The 18,997-nt window shown below is 38.3% G+C and overlaps 1 protein-coding gene across 3 annotated transcripts in view; it reads right to left on the bottom strand.

The window, feature by feature from the left end:
- Positions 1 to 18,322, bottom strand: part of LOC311029142 (adhesion G-protein coupled receptor G2-like) — a 31,177-nt gene extending 12,855 nt beyond the window's left edge. For 2 of the 3 annotated variants that reach the window (XM_084034111.1, XM_084034112.1), the window contains exons 1-10: positions 18,155 to 18,322; positions 9,115 to 9,199; positions 7,411 to 7,508; positions 6,421 to 6,483; positions 5,658 to 5,702; positions 5,522 to 5,571; positions 4,279 to 4,316; positions 4,095 to 4,186; positions 2,800 to 2,881; positions 2,161 to 2,339 (exon numbers count right to left, since the gene is read on the bottom strand). In XM_084034111.1, coding sequence (XP_083890237.1) covers positions 2,161 to 2,339; positions 2,800 to 2,881; positions 4,095 to 4,186; positions 4,279 to 4,316; positions 5,522 to 5,571; positions 5,658 to 5,702; positions 6,421 to 6,483; positions 7,411 to 7,508; positions 9,115 to 9,134 — 667 coding nt within the window. In that variant the 5' untranslated portion in view covers positions 9,135 to 9,199; positions 18,155 to 18,322. Of the gene's footprint in view, positions 1 to 2,160; positions 2,340 to 2,799; positions 2,882 to 4,094; positions 4,187 to 4,278; positions 4,317 to 5,521; positions 5,572 to 5,657; positions 5,703 to 6,420; positions 6,484 to 7,410; positions 7,509 to 8,520; positions 8,890 to 9,114; positions 9,200 to 18,154 lie in introns of those variants that run through there. The other variant, XM_084034113.1, reaches the window with a different exon arrangement.
- Positions 18,323 to 18,997: the final 675 nt, after the last annotated feature.

Genomic DNA, 18,997 nt, shown 5'->3' with positions numbered 1-18,997 from the left:
TTGTGTGATTGGTTGAAGGTGTAACTGCAGTTGCATTGTACTCTGCTGTGTGATTGCTTGAAAGTGTAACTGAAGTTTCATTGTACTCTGCTGTGTGATTGGTTGAAGGTGTAACTGCTGTATCATTGTACTCTGCTGATTGATTGGTTGAAAGTGTAACTGCAGTTTCATTGTACTTTGCTGTGTGATTGGTTGAAGGTGTAACTGCAGTTTCATTGTAGTCTGTTGTGTGATTGGTTGAAGGTGTAAAGGTTGTTTTATTGTACTCTGCTGTGCGATTGGTTGAAGGTGTAACTGCAGTTTCATTGTACTCTGTTGTGTGATTGGTTGAAGGTGTAAAGGCCGTTTCTTTGTACTCTGCTGTGTGATTGGTTGAAGGTGTAACTGCAGTTTCATTGTACTCTGCTGTGTGATTGGTTGGAGGTGTAACTGCTGTATCATTGTACTCTGTTGTGTGATTGGTTGAAGGTGTAACTGCAGTATCATTGTACTTGGTTGTGTGATTGGTTGAAGGTGTAACTGCAGTTCCATTGTACTCTGCTGTGTGATTGGTTAAAGGTGTAACTGCAGTTCCATTGTACTCTGCTGTGTGATTGGTTGAAGGTGTAACAGCAGTACCATTGTACTTGGTTGTGTGATTGGTTGAAGGTGTAACTGCAGTATCATTGTACTTGGTTGTGTGATTGGTTGAAGGTGTAACTGCAGTTTCATTGTACTCTGCTGTGTGATTGCTTGAAAGTGTAACTGCAGTTTCATTGTACTCTGCTGTGTGATTGGTTGAAGGTGTAACTGCTGTATCATTGTACTCTGCTGATTGATTGGTTGAAAGTGTAACTGCAGTTTCATTGTACTTTGCTGTGTGATTGGTTGAAGGTGTAACTGCAGTTTCATTGTAGTCTGTTGTGTGATTGGTTGAAGGTGTAAAGGTTGTTTTATTGTACTCTGCTGTGCGATTGGTTGAAGGTGTAACTGCAGTTTCATTGTACTCTGTTGTGTGATTGGTTGAAGGTGTAAAGGCCGTTTCTTTGTACTCTGCTGTGTGATTGGTTGAAGGTGTAACTGCAGTTTCATTGTACTCTGCTGTGTGATTGGTTGGAGGTATAACTGCTGTATCATTGTACTCTGTTGTGTGATTGGTTGAAGGTGTAACTGCAGTACCATTGTACTTGGTTGTGTGATTGGTTGAAGGTGTAAAGGCCATTTCATTGTACTCTGCTGTGTGATTGGTTGAAGGTGTAACTGCAGTATCATTGTACTTGGTTGTGTGATTGGTTGAAGGTGTAACTGCAGTTTCATTGTAGTCTATTGTGTAATTGGTTGAAGGTGTAACTGCAGTTTCATTGTACTCGGTTGTGTGATTGGTTGAAGGTGTAAAGGCCGTGTCATTGTACTCTGCTGTGTGATTGGTTGAAGGTGTAGCTGCTGTTTCATTGTACTCTGCTGTGTGATTGGTTTAAAGTGTAACTGCAGTTTCATTGTACTCTGCTGTGTGACTGGTTGAAGGTGTAACTGCAGTTTCATTGTAGTCTGTTGTGTGATTGGTTGATGGTGTAAAGGCTGTTTTATTGTACTCTGCTTTGCGATTGGTTGAAGGTGTAACTGCAATATCATTGTACTTGGTTGTGTGATTGGTTGAAGGTGTAACTGCAGTTTCATCGTACTCTGTTGTGTGATTGGTTGAAGGTGTAAAGGCCGTTTCTTTGTACTCTGCTGTGTGATTGGTTGAAGGTGTAACTGCAGTTTCATTGTACTCTGCTGTGTGATTGGTTGGAGGTGTAACTGCTGTATCATTGTACTCTGCTGTGTGATTGGTTGAAGGTGTAACTGCAGTACCATTGTACTTGGTTGTGTGATTGGTTGAAGGTGTGAAGGCCATTTCATTGTCCTCTGCTGTGTGATTGGTTAAAGGTGTAACTGCAGTTTCATTGTACTCTGCTGTGTGATTGTTTGAAGGTGTAACTGATGTATCATTGTACTCTGCTGTGTGCTTGGTTAAAGGTGTAACTGCAGTTTCATTGTACTCTGCTGTGTGATTGTTTGAAGGTGTAATTGCTGTATCATTGTACTCTGTTGTGTGATTGGTTGAAGGTGTAACTGCAGTATCATTGTACTCTGCTGTGTGATTGGTTGAAGGTGTAACTGTAGTTAAAGCTATTGTGCCTTCAGTTGTCATGGTCGTTTGTTCAGTAATGGTGGTCACAGATGATGTTGAGGCTTCAGGAGTTGTAGTGATGTTGCTGTTGGTCGGATCAGAAGACTGCTTTGTGTTATTATTATCGGTGGGATGCTCCGGTTTGCAGCTGGCAGTCAAAGGTACGTCATCACTTCCAACTTCATTACTAAAAAAGAGCACATAGCAAAATATTGTATGAAGTGAATACTTTATTCATTTTTTTATATGAGGCCAAATATTAGAGCTGCTCAATGAACAATGGACAGTCTTCTCACGTTGTATTTGGATAGAAATTAATCGTTTCTGTATGGTCAGTCGATGTGTCTGTGTTTAGCTAGTTGAGGATGGTTCTAGACAGTCTAACAAGCTAGTGGTTGAGTTCAGTTTACTATCTCCACCAGGAAGATTATGCGATGTGATGTGTGTGTGTGCATCTCTGTTGTCGCACACATTTCTATTCGTATCCATCTGTTGTTGAATGCAAACTAGTAGTCATTTTCTTTTATGATTTACATTTTCCCTCCAGTCTGGCATCTATAAATAGTATAAACATCCTCACACACATCCTTTGTTCCTTTTGTGCCCAACATGCATGACTGTAAACCCACCAACAGACATTTATTTACCATTTAGGCGGTGTTCGGTCAAGGTCAACCGAAGTCAGTTTGAATGTCCGACATTGGTCAGCAGTAGTATGACAACACTTCACTGAAGAGACACAGAGCATATTAATAATACATTTAGAAAAATAATAAATTTACAAAAGATGTTTGTATATAATATCGTATAATTGCACTCAGATAATGGGAGGCCGACTAGGACGACCAACAAAGGTGACCGTGCGATACAACACAGATCTACTCAGTCCAGCAGATCAACCTTCTCTAGTGCGACAAACTTTGGAGCTCAGTGCCAAGTTATATAAGAGAGCGCTGCAGCCTGACTGATTCAAATTCAAGATGGCATCATGGCTAAAATCAGCCATGATGAAAGTAAACACTTGACGTGCCTTAATACTGTGGAATCGTGCGTGTTGCCTAAATGTGCTGCTGCTTGTTGATTGCTGATGTGCTGTTTTGTAATTTGTGTGTTAAACTACAGTTTTACATTTCTTAATAAAGATATTATTCTCTGTTTCTTGCCCAGAGACTACAGAAGTAAATTAGCTTATAACTAACACTGGTACACCTTATAATCTGTGTACTGTCCCTGTCAAATTAATGTAATTTTATATATTTATATATATATATATATATATATATATATATATATACACACACCTACATATACATAATATACATTTTTGTTTGTTATGCCACTGTTCCTGTCATTGACTTGTTGAAGAAGTTTATTCAAGGAGCAACCATTGACGGGTCCATTCATCTTCAGTATCACAATTATGTCACAAGCAAAGAAATCCAAATGTTTGTGTTTTTCTGCTATCGTACTTCTGTTTGTGAGAGACAGTTTTTTTTTTATCTTGATAGTGACAACATTTATCGAAACAGACGCACACTCTTCATTTTCATAAATGGCAGTACAATATATGAAATATGGGTGCCACTTTGCATATTTGCAAAATACTGCATGTGTAAGTGTCTTTGTATTTGCACCTGGGTTTGACTTAAAGGCACATTACATGGTCCAAATGTAAACTAGAATATTCATTGCAAACTTAAACTAATTTGAACTTTTTAATGTTTTTTTTTCTGTTGCAGTTTGTTAACACCGCTGAACGCTCATTTTAATTATGATCAGTTGAGAAACACACATAAATGATATATGTGGTGTATATGCTCAAAAGATGACTAAACCGGTCTTTATACACTAAAATGTTCAGTGTTGGAGAATCTGTGACCATCACTAAGCACACAGGTGAATTGACTTATTGAAAAGTTTGCACCAACTCGCTGCACCTCACCTTTCACTTCCATCTTTTTGTTTCCTTGGTGTGAAACGTACTGTGGTTTACACATCGAGGTGGTGGAGCTGAACGTCAACCGCACATCACAGCTTGTTTGAATGGAAACAAAGTATTCACACCACTGTCAGGAGGTGAAAACTGTAGCACACGTAGATGTGAACACAAAATGTTTTGCTGTTACCTTGTGACGCTTTGTGGATGGCAGTTCCCATTTACTTTCTGCAAGGAGACAGAGGAAAGTTGAAGTTGTGTGTCCTGCTTCATAGGAGACATATTATTCTATTAAAGTGAAATGCGTGTTGCTTGCTTCTGGGACAGACTGATGTGAATGTCAATGTGACAGGAATATGTTTCCGCTTCAACAGTGTCATTACAATAAAATGTGTTGAACTTCTGGAGTGAAAGATGGAGAGACAGAGGATGAGGAGGTGGGAGGAGATGGCTGCTAAAGACACGTAGAGTTTAAGAATTAAAACAGTGACAAATGTTTTGCAGTGTTCGCATCAGAACACATCGGCATGAAAATAACTTTGTAGAAAGCGGCGCCCTTTTTATACAGTTTCTTCATTTTACTGGAGAATGTATAACTATTTGACTCTGTGCCTTTTGCTATTTTCACAATGTATACGGTACAATGTAACAGAAATAGAAGACGTTAGAAGTTAGGAAATAAAATAAGAAATACAATGTCAAGTGTTCTATAAGTTGTACACAAATACTGTGTCTGAGCGATTAAGCCACCATGCATCGACTTCTTGTGATTATCATATCATAAATATCATTCTGATGAGTTTTTTTGTATATAAAAAATAAGAGTTGGTGCTGGCTGCGTTTTGATTTCAGCTACTCTGCACATGGAAGTCATCGTCGGCTATGCTTCTTCCTTGAGTACAAAGTCCGACGAAGCCAAAGAAAAGATCTCAACTTTGAATAGGTGGCTGTTGAATTACAGCACAACCTGTATTAAGCTCAACCCCGGCGGTAATGTAGGCCAACATTTGTAATGAGACAGTTCAGAGCAGCAACAGACTGAACTTCAGTTACTCAGAATCTCAGCCTGAACTGACGATGCTATGAACAGTTATATAGTCGCTGTACAGTGAAGTGGAGGCTTTTCCATATTTGCGGTGAAAATCACTATTAATAATTTAAAACCTTTTTTATTTTTCTTGGCAGAAATGGACTTCCATGGTGGTGAGGTGTCTTAGCTTTAACAATGAAGTAAGCCGTGACTGAGCTAAAAAAAACATGCAATTCAATGACGTGCTCTGACTCAATTTGTAAGCGAAAAAATTACACAAATCTGTTGTTTCATTTGAAAACTAATGTGCTGAAGTACAGATTGAAAACACACACAGTGCGTTACACGGTGAAGGAGTGGGAACTTAGAGGTACAGGAGAAACCCCAACAAAGTAAATCTCACCAAATAGAAATTTCCACCAGTATTATCCTGGGATATCGAAAAGGAAGCACCTGCGGAAAGACATTCAGTTGTAAGGCCACAAATATGTTAAAATAAAACACTAGCATTGGAGAAAAGTTAGATGTGTCTTACTTACAACTGGAAGAGAATTGGCTGATCTCACACTTTTCTGGCGTGGACCCTAAAAGAATAAAGGTAACATATTTTTAAAAGTATTTTTTCTTCTTTACAAAAGTAATCATATCAGACAGGAATATGGCACAAAACTTCAAAATCATTTTTAATTATACTTATTTCTGCTACCTTTTGTTGCTTATAGACACTACAATGTTTTTGATACAAATCAAGGCCAAAAAAAAAATGCAAGGCAAAATTGAAAGAACTAACATTACTTTATTACCATAACCTTTCAAAATGATGGACAAAACTCTAAAAATTAGATCTTTTCATAATTTGATTACATAACGTGATTCAGCATATAGCGTTTTATGGCACCAATAAGCATCTCTCAACTGTGACCTTGGTCAAATCAACAGGTGCTGATGTTGTTGTGAGATAAAGAAGGATTTAAAGTCATAATGAGAAGGAAGCAGAGATCTTTCTCTCTCTTGTTTTTTCAACTCTAACTATAGTGACCATTTTGGGTATGACTTCACAAATATCAAATAGAAAACCAAATAAACATTTTGAAAAATTGCGTTTTGTAACATGTTTTATTTGAAATGCACTTATATGTCTTGAATTCACAAAAACTTTAAACTGTTTTAATGTCCTCTGAGTACTTCTCTCTCTTCTCTAAATACAGCAGTACTTCTCTCTCTTCTCTAAATACAGCACATACAAATACACATGTTCACTCGGACAAATACACACAACATGCAAGTTTTATGAATACACACCAGTAGTCATGATTTCATCCTCTTCGCTTTGAGAATTTGCTTTGCGTCTCAACCGTCTGTGGTCTACAAGACAGACACCTTTCACATCACACCTTGCCATTTGATCCATTGTTAATATAAAACATATTGATGATTCATGCCCCTTTAAAGAAAAGGGTTGAGTCAAGCCATCGGTGTTAGTGAGCGTACTTTAACTTTAAGCTTCAACAGAGCTATTTACAGAAAATGTACAATGCTAAGCTAATAACCAACAAATTTGAATTACAAACAGATCAATGATTAGCTTGAGTAATTTGCTAAATTAAAAGTCGAGATCTGATAAAACAGCAGTAGCAGATCATGCGCTGTGCACTCATTTGTTTATTGGTTTATATTGTTGCCATCTATGAGCCATACCCTTGGTAAACGTATACCAATTAGCATTGTCATTGTGAGTATGCCGATGTTCGCATTTAGATCAAAGCGGATCAAAGATCAAATTGTAGACTCATATTACTTTGATTACCGTTTTTGTGGATGTTAAATACCTGTTGTAGTTTAGTCAGTGGTTTTGGTCAAAGCTAAACGTGCTAATTAAAGACAAAACTATTGCATCTGGGCTTCCGAGACAGGTGGAGTGGGTTGCCGACGTCGCTGCAGACCCCTGATGCTCTAAGGCCAGTCAGAGGGCGAAGGTCAGAGTTCCCTTGAGGTGATCCTCCGACACCACCGCCCCGACCTGCCGAGGTGTCTTTGTCAGGCCGATGGTATTTAACTGAAAACTGCTTTTAATAATAATCTCTTGAAACTGTCAAGCTCTGATAATCGATACCCAAATTAAAGCAAAGCCCATTCAAAGCGTCCGTATACATTGTTATGTAACAAAGTAGTGCAAGACAATTATATAATTCATGCCCACAAATTTCAACTTAATTGAAGTGAGGTAACTATTTACATCTCATGCAGATGGTTAGTAGTAAAAAAAATATTTCTTTCTTTCTTTGAACTTACCATTCAGCAGAGTGGCTACCAACGGTAAAAGCCAGATGACAAGAAGGAAATGATGCGTCCATCTCCACCATCCTGAAAAGCAAAGGCCCTGCATCCTCCTGAAAACACAAAAGAACATACAATCACAATGAGAGATCTTCTTGGTTTGATTTTGGTTGCATTTGCCTTTGTGCTGTTGTGTTGGCTACTCCTCTAGATATCACAAATTGAAAATCTCAAGCTTTGTGAACAAGAACAAAAACGTTGCATATTTCTGAAATTGTCCCACCTTTCGTGCAGCCTGTCGGTCCAGATATGGATATGATCACAGCATATTGTTTGAATCGTAGGATTGCGCCGAAATGTTCCTTTGCAGCTGGTAAACTAAAACGATCTAATATTATTCCTGGCATTGTCAACACTCACGGATTGACTGCAGGGCAGGTGTGGACACAGCAGATAGGGTTGCATCTCACCGCGTTCACACCTTCGGATGTAGGTTAATGGTGCTTGTGGTGTTTTTAGGATGTTAATGAACTGCACCTCACTTTAAGCTTGAAATTAAGATAATACAGTATCCCACACTACAGGAAGTTCTTTGTTACATGGTGCAAAAGATGCAAATTCAGAGCACCAGAATGGAGAAAATACTGTCATTTTTGTCTTTGTTTCAATGCAAAATGATGTAATATGTCACAGTCATCCATAAAACAGGTGTATTACACTGACAATTATCGCCATATACAGTTATATTGAGAACTTGTAAGAAACCAGTTGCTTATTCACAAAGCCAGTGGACAGAAAGCAACATGGTCATTCATTTAACGCTACATTGTCTTAATTCGGACTTGGGTAACAAATTTGATGCATTCGCACTCTACTTGACAACATCATGACTTGCAACTTGACTCGGACTCTCACACCAATGACTTAAGACTTCACTTGGACTTGAAAATACTCAATACCTTCCCACAAGCCTAAAGTATGTTATTTCATCACGTCACATACTGTATTTAGCACATTGAGTTACCTGCAACAAAATGTGACATTTAGGCTAAAATGTTTAAAATAGGACAATAGACTAAAAACAGTGGAGGAAAAGCAAGCAGCTATAACTCCCCATGTACTCACAGTTTTTTCTTCATCGACCGATGATGTACAAGTAGTTGGCTCAGTGGTGATTATAAAGATGAGATTCTTTCAGCACAAGCACATTTATGCAGGTAAATGTTTGTCGTCTGTACCGTTTGTATCGCGAAAAAAGGGAGTGCCTGCACATAAACATCATTAATCAAAAGTAGATCCACACGGCTTGCCAGCTGGCGTGTGTAGCGCCAGATAATTTGTCTATTATGTAAATGTTTATCCATCTAATAATGCCGATCTGTGTCATTCTTTTGCTGCTTTGTTTTGTTCCCAGACTTATCTGATCAGCAACGTTCATACAAAATGGATTAAGTTGAAGATTTTAAAGCCTTTAGTGAGGATACATTGTTTACTCAAACATGTCTATTCTCTGGTGAAAACAAGTTTAAGTGTCACACTGATTTTGAGCTCAAAACAGTGAAAAAAAGTGTTGAATTGTTTGTATCAAACCTTTATGTTTGCACTATCCACAAACTATATAAAATATTTAAAAAACTCAAGTAATTTTCTTAAATTTGGCATCCAATATTAGCAGATTATTTTAACAATTTAAGTTATGATTTAAGTGAAATTGCTTACCTGACGCTTTTCAAATGCATGAGCGGAGTCTATGTGGGTTTACAGGTGTCAACGCATGTACAAATGCACGTGTCTCCCCATTGTTTATGAGAGGCCGTTTAGGAAATAATTCATATTTGCTCTCACATGTTATATCATACTGTCTCACAAACACTACTATAGTCACGCACATATACTACTATAGTTACACACACTATCATACTCTCTCACAAACACTGCTATAGTCACGCACACTTACTACTATAGTTACACACACACACTTACTATCATACTCTCTCACAAACACTACTATAGTCACACACACATACTACTATAGTTACACACACTTACTATCATACTCTCTCACAAACACTACTATAGTCACACACACATACTACTATAGTTACACACACTTACTATCATACTCTCTCACAAACACTACTATAGTCACACACAAACACTACTATAGTCACACACACTTACCGTCATACTCTCTCACAAACACTACTATAGTCACACACACTTACTATCATACTCTCTCACAAACACTACTATAGTCACACACACTTACTACTATAGTTACACACACACACTTACTTTCATACTCTCTCACAAACACTACTATAGTCACGCACACTTACTACTATAGTCACACACACATACTACTATAGTTACACACACTTACTATCATACTCTCTCACAAACACTACTATAGTCACGCACACTTACTACTATAGTCACACACACATACTACTATAGTTACACACACTTACTATCATACTCTCTCACAAACACTACTATAGTCACGCACACTTACTACTATAGTTACACACACTTACTGTCATACTCTCTCACAAACACTACTATAGTCACACACACTTACCGTCATACTCTCTCACAAACACTACTATAGTCACACACACTTACTATCATACTCTCTCACAAACACTACTATAGTCACACACACTTACTATCATACTCTCTCACAAACACTACTATAGTCACACACACTTACTATCATACTCTCTCACAAACACTACTATAGTCACACACTTACTATCATACTCTCTCACAAACACTACTATAGTCACACACACTTACTATCATACTCTCTCACAAACACTACTATAGTCACACACACTTACTATCATACTCTCTCACAAACACTACTATAGTCACACACTTACTATCATACTCTCTCACAAACACTACTATAGTCACACACACTTACTACTATAGTCACACACACATACTATCATACTCTCTCACAAACACTACTATAGTCACACACACTTACTACTATAGTCACACACACATACTATCATACTCTCTCACAAACACTGCTATAGTCACACACACTTACTACTATAGTTACACACACATACTCTCTCACATACACTATTATACTCAAAATTACTAAAACAGGAAGTTAGTTTGTTTAAACAGGAAATAGTATAAAGCCTCATTCCTTGATTGGTGCACAGCTCTGGGAGCTTACTGCTAGCTAAATGGAAGCTGTGTGGGAGAACTGAAATCAAGAAGGCAACTTTATAAGTACAACTTTATAATTTTGTAAGTAGCTGCAGTTGCAAATATGATTTTTCCACTAATTTACCTTCTTTTTCAAAGCAACTTTTTGTTAGCAGTAAATGGTAATGAGGAGAGTATTAGGATTTTTTTCACTAATGCAATGAGGTGCCTTCAGCACATTGCAAGGGAAACTGACAGAGGTGGATATGACAGCATGATTTTGGATCGGTTTTTCTTTGAGCTTAATGGATATGCACGGACAATTTTGTTCTTTAGCCAGCAGTTTGAAGGAGGTGTCGATCAAGAGAGCTTTGTAACACTGGAGGCCCTACATTTATGTTTTTGTTCCATCATAAATTCATTCATTTCAAAACTCAAGATCACTGCAAATGAGCCAAAGGGAAATGTTGACTTCAAGAGGCCCACCAACAGGGCTGGACTGGGACCAAAAATTGTCCCGGGCATTTTCAACCGAGACTGGCCCACCAGGTATCGATGGAAAGACAATGAAGCCTATGAACAAACTTTTTTGTGACAATGCTTGTACACTGTCGGGCACTGCCCATCTGCTGTAATTGGTCCAGCCCAGAATCAATCATGACTAAGGGGCCGATCTACCAGTTTTGTGTACCAATAGCAGTGTTTCCCACAGGATTCTATCGTGGGGTGTCTTGTGATCTTCTAGGGGGGTCCGGGGGCATGCCCCCCCCCCCCCCCCCCCCGGGAGAAAAATGTTAATAGATTTCATTTTAATGCATCAATTTGGTGAATTTTGAGAACCAAAATATGACATTAATCACTGACCAATTTCTTACAAACTGCTGGTACTAATACAAAATGTTGACATACTAAATGGGGTTGAGGAGTTGAAGCATTCAAGAAAAGACGAAAACAAAAATGACTAAAACACTGAGGGCCAAATTATGCCCAGGTTGCCAAGTCGCGGGCCAAATTGTCTGTTTTTTTTCATTGGATCACTAAACATTATTTTATCTGCAAATGTTATTATTGTTGCTGCTATTATTTGAAGTATTATTACTGTAATGATTAGTACTACCAGTGGTAGTTGGTTGTAGTAGCAGATAGTAGCAGTAGTCATAGCCTGTGTTGAGGGACAGATAAAAATGTACGCTTGAAAGAAAATAAGTCCAATATCAACGATTTATTTAATTGAATGCCCCTGGAGAATATTTTGATCAACAACAAAAAACAACAGCACTACAGCAAGTGGTGCACAAGAGGAAAACAATATTGTATAACAGTGGAGTTAATGATTTTTGTTTGCAGCGTCTTGCTTTTGTCTTGTAATTTGCAGACGGTCCCTGCGCACTCGCCCGGCTGCCGGCTGCGCATATAGATCAATGTTCTCCGTCCAGACCAGACGGCTTATTTATGTAAAAAATCTGTGTTTCGGTCCTTGTAGCTCGTAGTCTATGGTATTACGGTGGGGAAGAGGCATCATTTGTGTTTGAAAACGTTTCTCTTCAGATTTATTGATCCCGAATCTGTGAATATATTTCCAACTTTACAGAACTCTTTATTTCAGCAGGTTATTGCATAGTGTCACTGGGTCCGCACGGGCCGGACACTTTGCTCTTTATTATAATTGTTAATATAAGTGGGTGACTATTCCTCAGCCTTCCTTGGTGTTTTGGTTTTGACATACGCGCACGCACTGTCAAACTCGCGCAGCTAAGGGGGGTCAGCGCGGGGGACGCCTTGCCATGGCGACGGGGGAAACAGAACATTGATGAACCAAACCAGCCGCGAGGATTTCCCCTTATAATAAGCGCTGCTGCCCTCCTGTTTAGGCCTATCATTAGAGCCGCTAGTTAAGTCCATTCAATGTGTGGGAAACACTGAATATGTATCATGACTAATACCATTACTAACACTAGTACCATAAGTAAAAAAAAAATAAAAAAAAGGCTCGGCCCAAAATCGCCATCGGCCCTTCGGGCAAATGCCCGAAATGCCCGATGGCCAGTCCAGCCCTGCTCCTCCTTGACCCGCCGCATTTCCACATCGACCGCGCTACGTGAGGGCTGTTGATTACGGTTAGACATTTCCGACATTGTGGTTATCACATCGGAACGGGTTAAAATGTTATTTAAAAGTCCAATTGCCTCATTGACACGGTCCCGGTCGACCATTTTCACATGTTAACATCATAGACTGTATACATCCATGCAAATTGATCATCTTAGAGGAGGCGGGACATTGTCCTTGAGATCCCGCTGGAGAGACACATCTGGTACCTACACCCGTGATGAGCCAATCAGAAACTGAAAATTCAAGTTGACTTCCGTTTCTATCAAACTCTCTCACACATACTACTATACTCACACAGATCACATATTATTCTCTCATACATTCACTATTATGTTGTTCATCCATAATAGCGTGTAAGAGAGTATGATAGTATGTGTGTGTGACTATAGTAGTGTTTGTGAGAGAGTATGATAGTAAGTGTGTGTGACTATAGTAGTAAGTGTGCGTGACTATAGTAGTGTTTGTGAGAGAGTATGATAGTAAGTGTGTGTAACTATAGTAGTGTTTGTGAGAGAGTATGATAGTAAGTGTGTGTAACTATAGTAGTAAGTGTGCGTGACTATAGTAGTGTTTGTGAGAGAGTATGATAGTGTGTGTGACTATAGTAGTAAGTGTGCGTGACTATAGTAGTGTTTGTGAGAGAGTATGATAGTGTGTGTGACTATAGTAGTAAGTGTGCGTGACTATAGTAGTGTTTGTGAGAGAGTATGATAGTAAGTGTGTGTAACTATAGTAGTGTTTGTGAGAGAGTATGATAGTAAGTGTGTGTAACTATAGTAGTAAGTGTGCGTGACTATAGTAGTGTTTGTGAGAGAGTATGATAGTGTGTGTGACTATAGTAGTAAGTGTGCGTGACTATAGTAGTGTTTGTGAGAGAGTATGATAGTAAGTGTGTGTAACTATAGTAGTGTTTGTGAGAGAGTATGATAGTAAGTGTGTGTAACTATAGTAGTAAGTGTGTGTGACTATAGTAGTGTTTGTGAGAGAGTATGATAGTAAGTGTGCGTAACTATAGTAGTATGTGTGTGTGACTATAGTAGTAAGTGTGCGTGACTATAGTAGTGTTTGTGAGAGAGTATGATAGTAAGTGTGTGTAACTATAGTAGTAAGTGTGCGTGACTATAGCAGTGTTTGTGAGAGAGTATGATAGTAAGTGTGTGTGACTATAGTAGTGTTTGTGAGAGAGTATGATAGTGTGTGTGACTATAGTAGTAAGTGTGCGTGACTATAGTAGTGTTTGTGAGAGAGTATGATAGTAAGTGTGTGTAACTATAGTAGTGTTTGTGAGAGAGTATGATAGTAAGTGTGTGTAACTATAGTAGTAAGTGTGCGTGACTATAGTAGTGTTTGTGAGAGAGTATGATAGTGTGTGTGACTATAGTAGTAAGTGTGCGTGACTATAGTAGTGTTTGTGAGAGAGTATGATAGTAAGTGTGTGTAACTATAGTAGTGTTTGTGAGAGAGTATGATAGTAAGTGTGTGTAACTATAGTAGTAAGTGTGTGTGACTATAGTAGTGTTTGTGAGAGAGTATGATAGTAAGTGTGTGTAACTATAGTAGTAAGTGTGTGTGACTATAGCAGTGTTTGTGAGAGAGTATGATAGTAAGTGTGTGTAACTATAGTAGTATGTGTGTGTGACTATAGTAGTAAGTGTGCGTGACTATAGTAGTGTTTGTGAGAGAGTATGATAGTAAGTGTGTGTAACTATAGTAGTAAGTGTGCGTGACTATAGCAGTGTTTGTGAGAGAGTATGATAGTAAGTGTGTGTGACTATAGTAGTAAGTGTGCGTGACTATAGTAGTGTTTGTGAGATAGTATGATAGTAAGTGTGTGTAACTATAGTAGTAAGTGTGTGTGACTATAGTAGTGTTTGTGAGAGAGTATGATAGTAAGTGTGTGACTATAGTAGTAAGTGTGCGTGACTATAGTAGTGTTTGTGAGAGAGTATGATAGTAAGTGTGCGTAACTATAGTAGTAAGTGTGCGTGACTATAGCAGTGTTTGTGAGAGAGTATGATAGTAAGTGTGTGTAACTATAGTAGTGTTTGTGAGAGAGTATGATAGTGTGTGTAACTATAGTAGTATGTGTGTGACTATAGTAGTAAGTGTGCGTGACTATAGTAGTGTTTGTGAGAGAGTATGATAGTAAGTGTGTGTAACTATAGTAGTAAGTGTGTGTGACTATAGCAGTGTTTGTGAGAGAGTATGATAGTAAGTGTGTGTGACTATAGTAGTGTTTGTGAGAGAGTATGATAGTAAGTGTGTGTAACTATAGTAGTAAGTGTGCGTGACTATAGCAGTGTTTGTGAGAGAGTATGATAGTAAGTGTGTGTAACTATAGTAATAAGTGTGCGTGACTATAGTAGTGTTTGTGAGAGAGTATGATAGTAAGTGTGTGTAACTATAGTAGTAAGTGTGCGTGACTATAGCAGTGTTTGTGAGAGAGTATGATAGTAAGTGTGTGTGACTATAGTAGTGTTTGTGAGAGAGTATGATAGTAAGTGTGTGTAACTATAGTAGTATGTGTGTGTGACTATAGTAGTAAGTGTGCGTGACTATAGTAGTGTTTGTGAGAGAGTATGATAGTAAGTGTGTGTAACTATAGTAGTAAGTGTGCGTGACTATAGCAGTGTTTGTGAGAGAGTATGATAGTAAGTGTGTGTGACTATAGTAGTGTTTGTGAGAGAGTATGATAGTAAGTGTGTGTAACTATAGTAGTAAGTGTGCGTGACTATAGCAGTGTTTGTGAGAGAGTATGATAGTAAGTGTGTGTAACTATAGTAGTAAGTGTGCGTGACTATAGTAGTGTTTGTGAGAGAGTATGATAGTAAGTGTGTGTAACTATAGTAGTAAGTGTGCGTGACTATAGCAGTGTTTGTGAGAGAGTATGATAGTAAGTGTGTGTGACTATAGTAGTGTTTGTGAGAGAGTATGATAGTAAGTGTGTGTAACTATAGTAGTATGTGTGTGTGACTATAGTAGTAAGTGTGCGTGACTATAGTAGTGTTTGTGAGAGAGTATGATAGTAAGTGTGTGTAACTATAGTAGTAAGTGTGCGTGACTATAGCAGTGTTTGTGAGAGAGTATGATAGTAAGTGTGTGTGACTATAGTAGTGTTTGTGAGAGAGTATGATAGTAAGTGTGTGTGACTATAGTAGTACGTGTGCGTGACTATAGTAGTGTTTGTGAGATAGTATGATAGTAAGTGTGTGTAACTATAGTAGTAAGTGTGTGTGACTATAGTAGTGTTTGTGAGAGAGTATGATAGTAAGTGTGTGTGACTATAGTAGTAAGTGTGCGTGACTATAGTAGTGTTTGTGAGAGAGTATGATAGTAAGTGTGCGTAACTATAGTAGTAAGTGTGCGTGACTATAGCAGTGTTTGTGAGAGAGTATGATAGTAAGTGTGTGTAACTATAGTAGTGTTTGTGAGAGAGTATGATAGTAAGTGTGTGTAACTATAGTAGTATGTGTGTGTGACTATAGTAGTAAGTGTGCGTTGACTATAGTAGTGTTTGTGAGAGAGTATGATAGTAAGTGTGTGTAACTATAGTAGTAAGTGTGCGTGACTATAGCAGTGTTTGTGAGAGAGTATGATAGTAAGTGTGTGTGACTATAGTAGTGTTTGTGAGAGAGTATGATAGTAAGTGTGTGTAACTATAGTAGTAAGTGTGCGTGACTATAGTAGTGTTTGTGAGAGAGTATGATAGTAAGTGTGTGTAACTATAGTAGTAAGTGTGCGTGACTATAACAGTGTTTGTGAGAGAGTATGATAGTAAGTGTGTGTGACTATAGTAGTGTTTGTTGAGAGAGTTTGATAGTAAGTGTGTGTAACTATAGTAGTAAGTGTGCGTGACTATAGTAGTGTTTTGTGAGAAATTATGATAGTAAGTGTGTGTAACTATAGTAGTATGTGTGTGTGACTATAGTAGTAAGTGTGTGTGACTATAGTAGTGTTTGTGAGAGAGTATGATAGTAAGTGTGTGTGACTATAGTAGTAAGTGTGCGTGACTATAGTAGTGTTTGTGAGATAGTATTGATAGTAAGTGTGTGTAACTATAGTAGTAAGTGTGTGTGACTATAGTAGTGTTTGTGAGAGAGTATGATAGTAAGTGTGTGTGACTATAGTAGTAAGTGTGCGTGACTATAGTAGTGTTTGTGAGAGAGTATGATAGTAAGTGTGCGTAACTTAGTAGTAAGTGTGCGTGACTATAGCAGTGTTTGTGAGAGAGTATGATAGTAAGTGTGTGTAACTATAGTAGTGTTTGTGAGAGAGTATGATAGTAAGTGTGTGTAACTATAGTAGTATGTGTGTGTGACTATAGTAGTAAGTGTGCGTGACTATAGTAGTGTTTGTGAGAGAGTATGATAGTAAGTGTGTGTAACTATAGTAGTAAGTGTGCGTGACTATAGCAGTGTTTGTGAGAGAGTATGATAGTAAGTGTGTGTGACTATAGTAGTGTTTGTGAGAGAGTATGATAGTAAGTGTGTGTAACTATAGTAGTAAGTGTGCGTGACTATAGCAGTGTTTGTGAGAGAGTATGATAGTAAGTGTGTAACTATAGTAGTAAGTGTGCGTGACTATAGTAGTGTTTGTGAGAGAGTATGATAGTAAGTGTGTGTAACTATAGTAGTAAGTGTGCGTGACTATAGCAGTGTTTGTGAGAGAGTATGATAGTAAGTGTGTGTGACTATAGTAGTGTTTGTGAGAGAGTATGATAGTAAGTGTGTGTAACTATAGTAGTAAGTGTGCGTGACTATAGTAGTGTTTGTGAGAGAGTATGATAGTAAGTGTGTGTAACTATAGTAGTATGTGTGTTTGACTATAGTAGTAAGTGTGCGTGACTATAGTAGTGTTTGTGAGAGAGTATGATAGTAAGTGTGTGTAACTATAGTAGTAAGTGTGCGTGACTATAGCAGTGTTTGTGAGAGAGTATGATAGTAAGTGTGTGTGACTATAGTAGTGTTTGTGAGAGAGTATGATAGTAAGTGTGTGTGACTATAGTAGTAAGTGTGCGTGACTATAGTAGTGTTTGTGAGAGAGTATGATAGTAAGTGTGCGTAACTATAGTAGTAAGTGTGTGTGACTATAGCAGTGTTTTGTGAGAGAGTATGATAGTAAGTGTGTGTAACTATAGTAGTGTTTGTGAGAGAGTATGATAGTAAGTGTGTGTAACTATAGTAGTATGTGTGTGTGACTATAGTAGTAAGTGTGCGTGACTATAGTAGTGTTTGTGAGAGAGTATGATAGTAAGTGTGTGTGACTATAGTAGTGTTTGTGAGAGAGTATGATAGTAAGTGTGTGTAACTATAGTAGTAAGTGTGCGTGTCTATAGTAGTGTTTGTGAGAGAGTATGATAGTAAGTGTGTGTAACTATAGTAGTAAGTGTGCGTGACTATAGTAGTGTTTGTAAGAGAGTATGATGTAACATTATGAGAGCAAATATGAATTATTTCCTAAACGGCCTCTCATAATTGTTGCTGTAGTGTCATTCATCCGTCAGGAACAAGTCCAAAAAACTGCCACCGTTGAAGTGTCTTTGTCTCTTCTGTTGCTTCCTCTCTTCTGTCCTCAGTTCTCCCTCTTATGAACCGTATCCAACTGTCTCTTCACACAAGGGCATTGTCTGTAGCATCAGGTGTGTGTCGGGGGTCTGTGTTGGAGTGCGTTCAGGAAATCAGAATATATTTGAAATGTGAGGACAGTAGACCCAATAATGACACACCCAGAAAGAGAGGAGGAGGAGGAGGAGGAGGAGAGGAAAAGGAGGAGGGGGGGATTGAAATAACAAACAATGATGAGTGGTCCATTCTATTTGTTTTTTTTTCTGTCCAGGACATTCCTACATTTCAGTGCCAAATACAAGATCTTGCAGGATTTTATCATTTTATCAGAAGGAGTTGTTAAACTATAAAAAACGCATTTTAAGTGATTTAATTCTGCCAATGAAGTCCCTCCAAGTAACTTGAGATTTGCATAATATTTGCCCATATTTACAGAAACTATACCAAATTATGTCATGGGGACTCAAATGGCACCAAATGCTAGGAATGACCCATCCCAGTGTGACTGGAGGGCAGCAGCCAGGTATTACAGGATGCAGGATCAGACAGTTCCTGGACAGGGTATTAGCCTCTAGGTAGTGTGTGTATGTGTGTGTGTGTGTGTGTGTGTGTGTGTGTGTGTGTGTGTGTGTCATAGAAAAGTGTGTTGCAGCAAACTGGAGAAAACGTGCAAAAAAATTACACGCTAGGCTCAAGTGTAAAGTATTGGATTCAAGTTGACAAACCGGTCAGTCAATCATTCACCACACACACACACG

This window comes from Eutrigla gurnardus, assembly GCF_963514095.1.
Source record: "Eutrigla gurnardus genome assembly, chromosome: 18".
Taxonomy (NCBI): domain Eukaryota; kingdom Metazoa; phylum Chordata; class Actinopteri; order Perciformes; family Triglidae; genus Eutrigla; species Eutrigla gurnardus.
The sequence above is the reverse complement of the archived record's forward strand: the minus strand, read 5'-3'. Positions and strand labels throughout refer to the sequence as shown.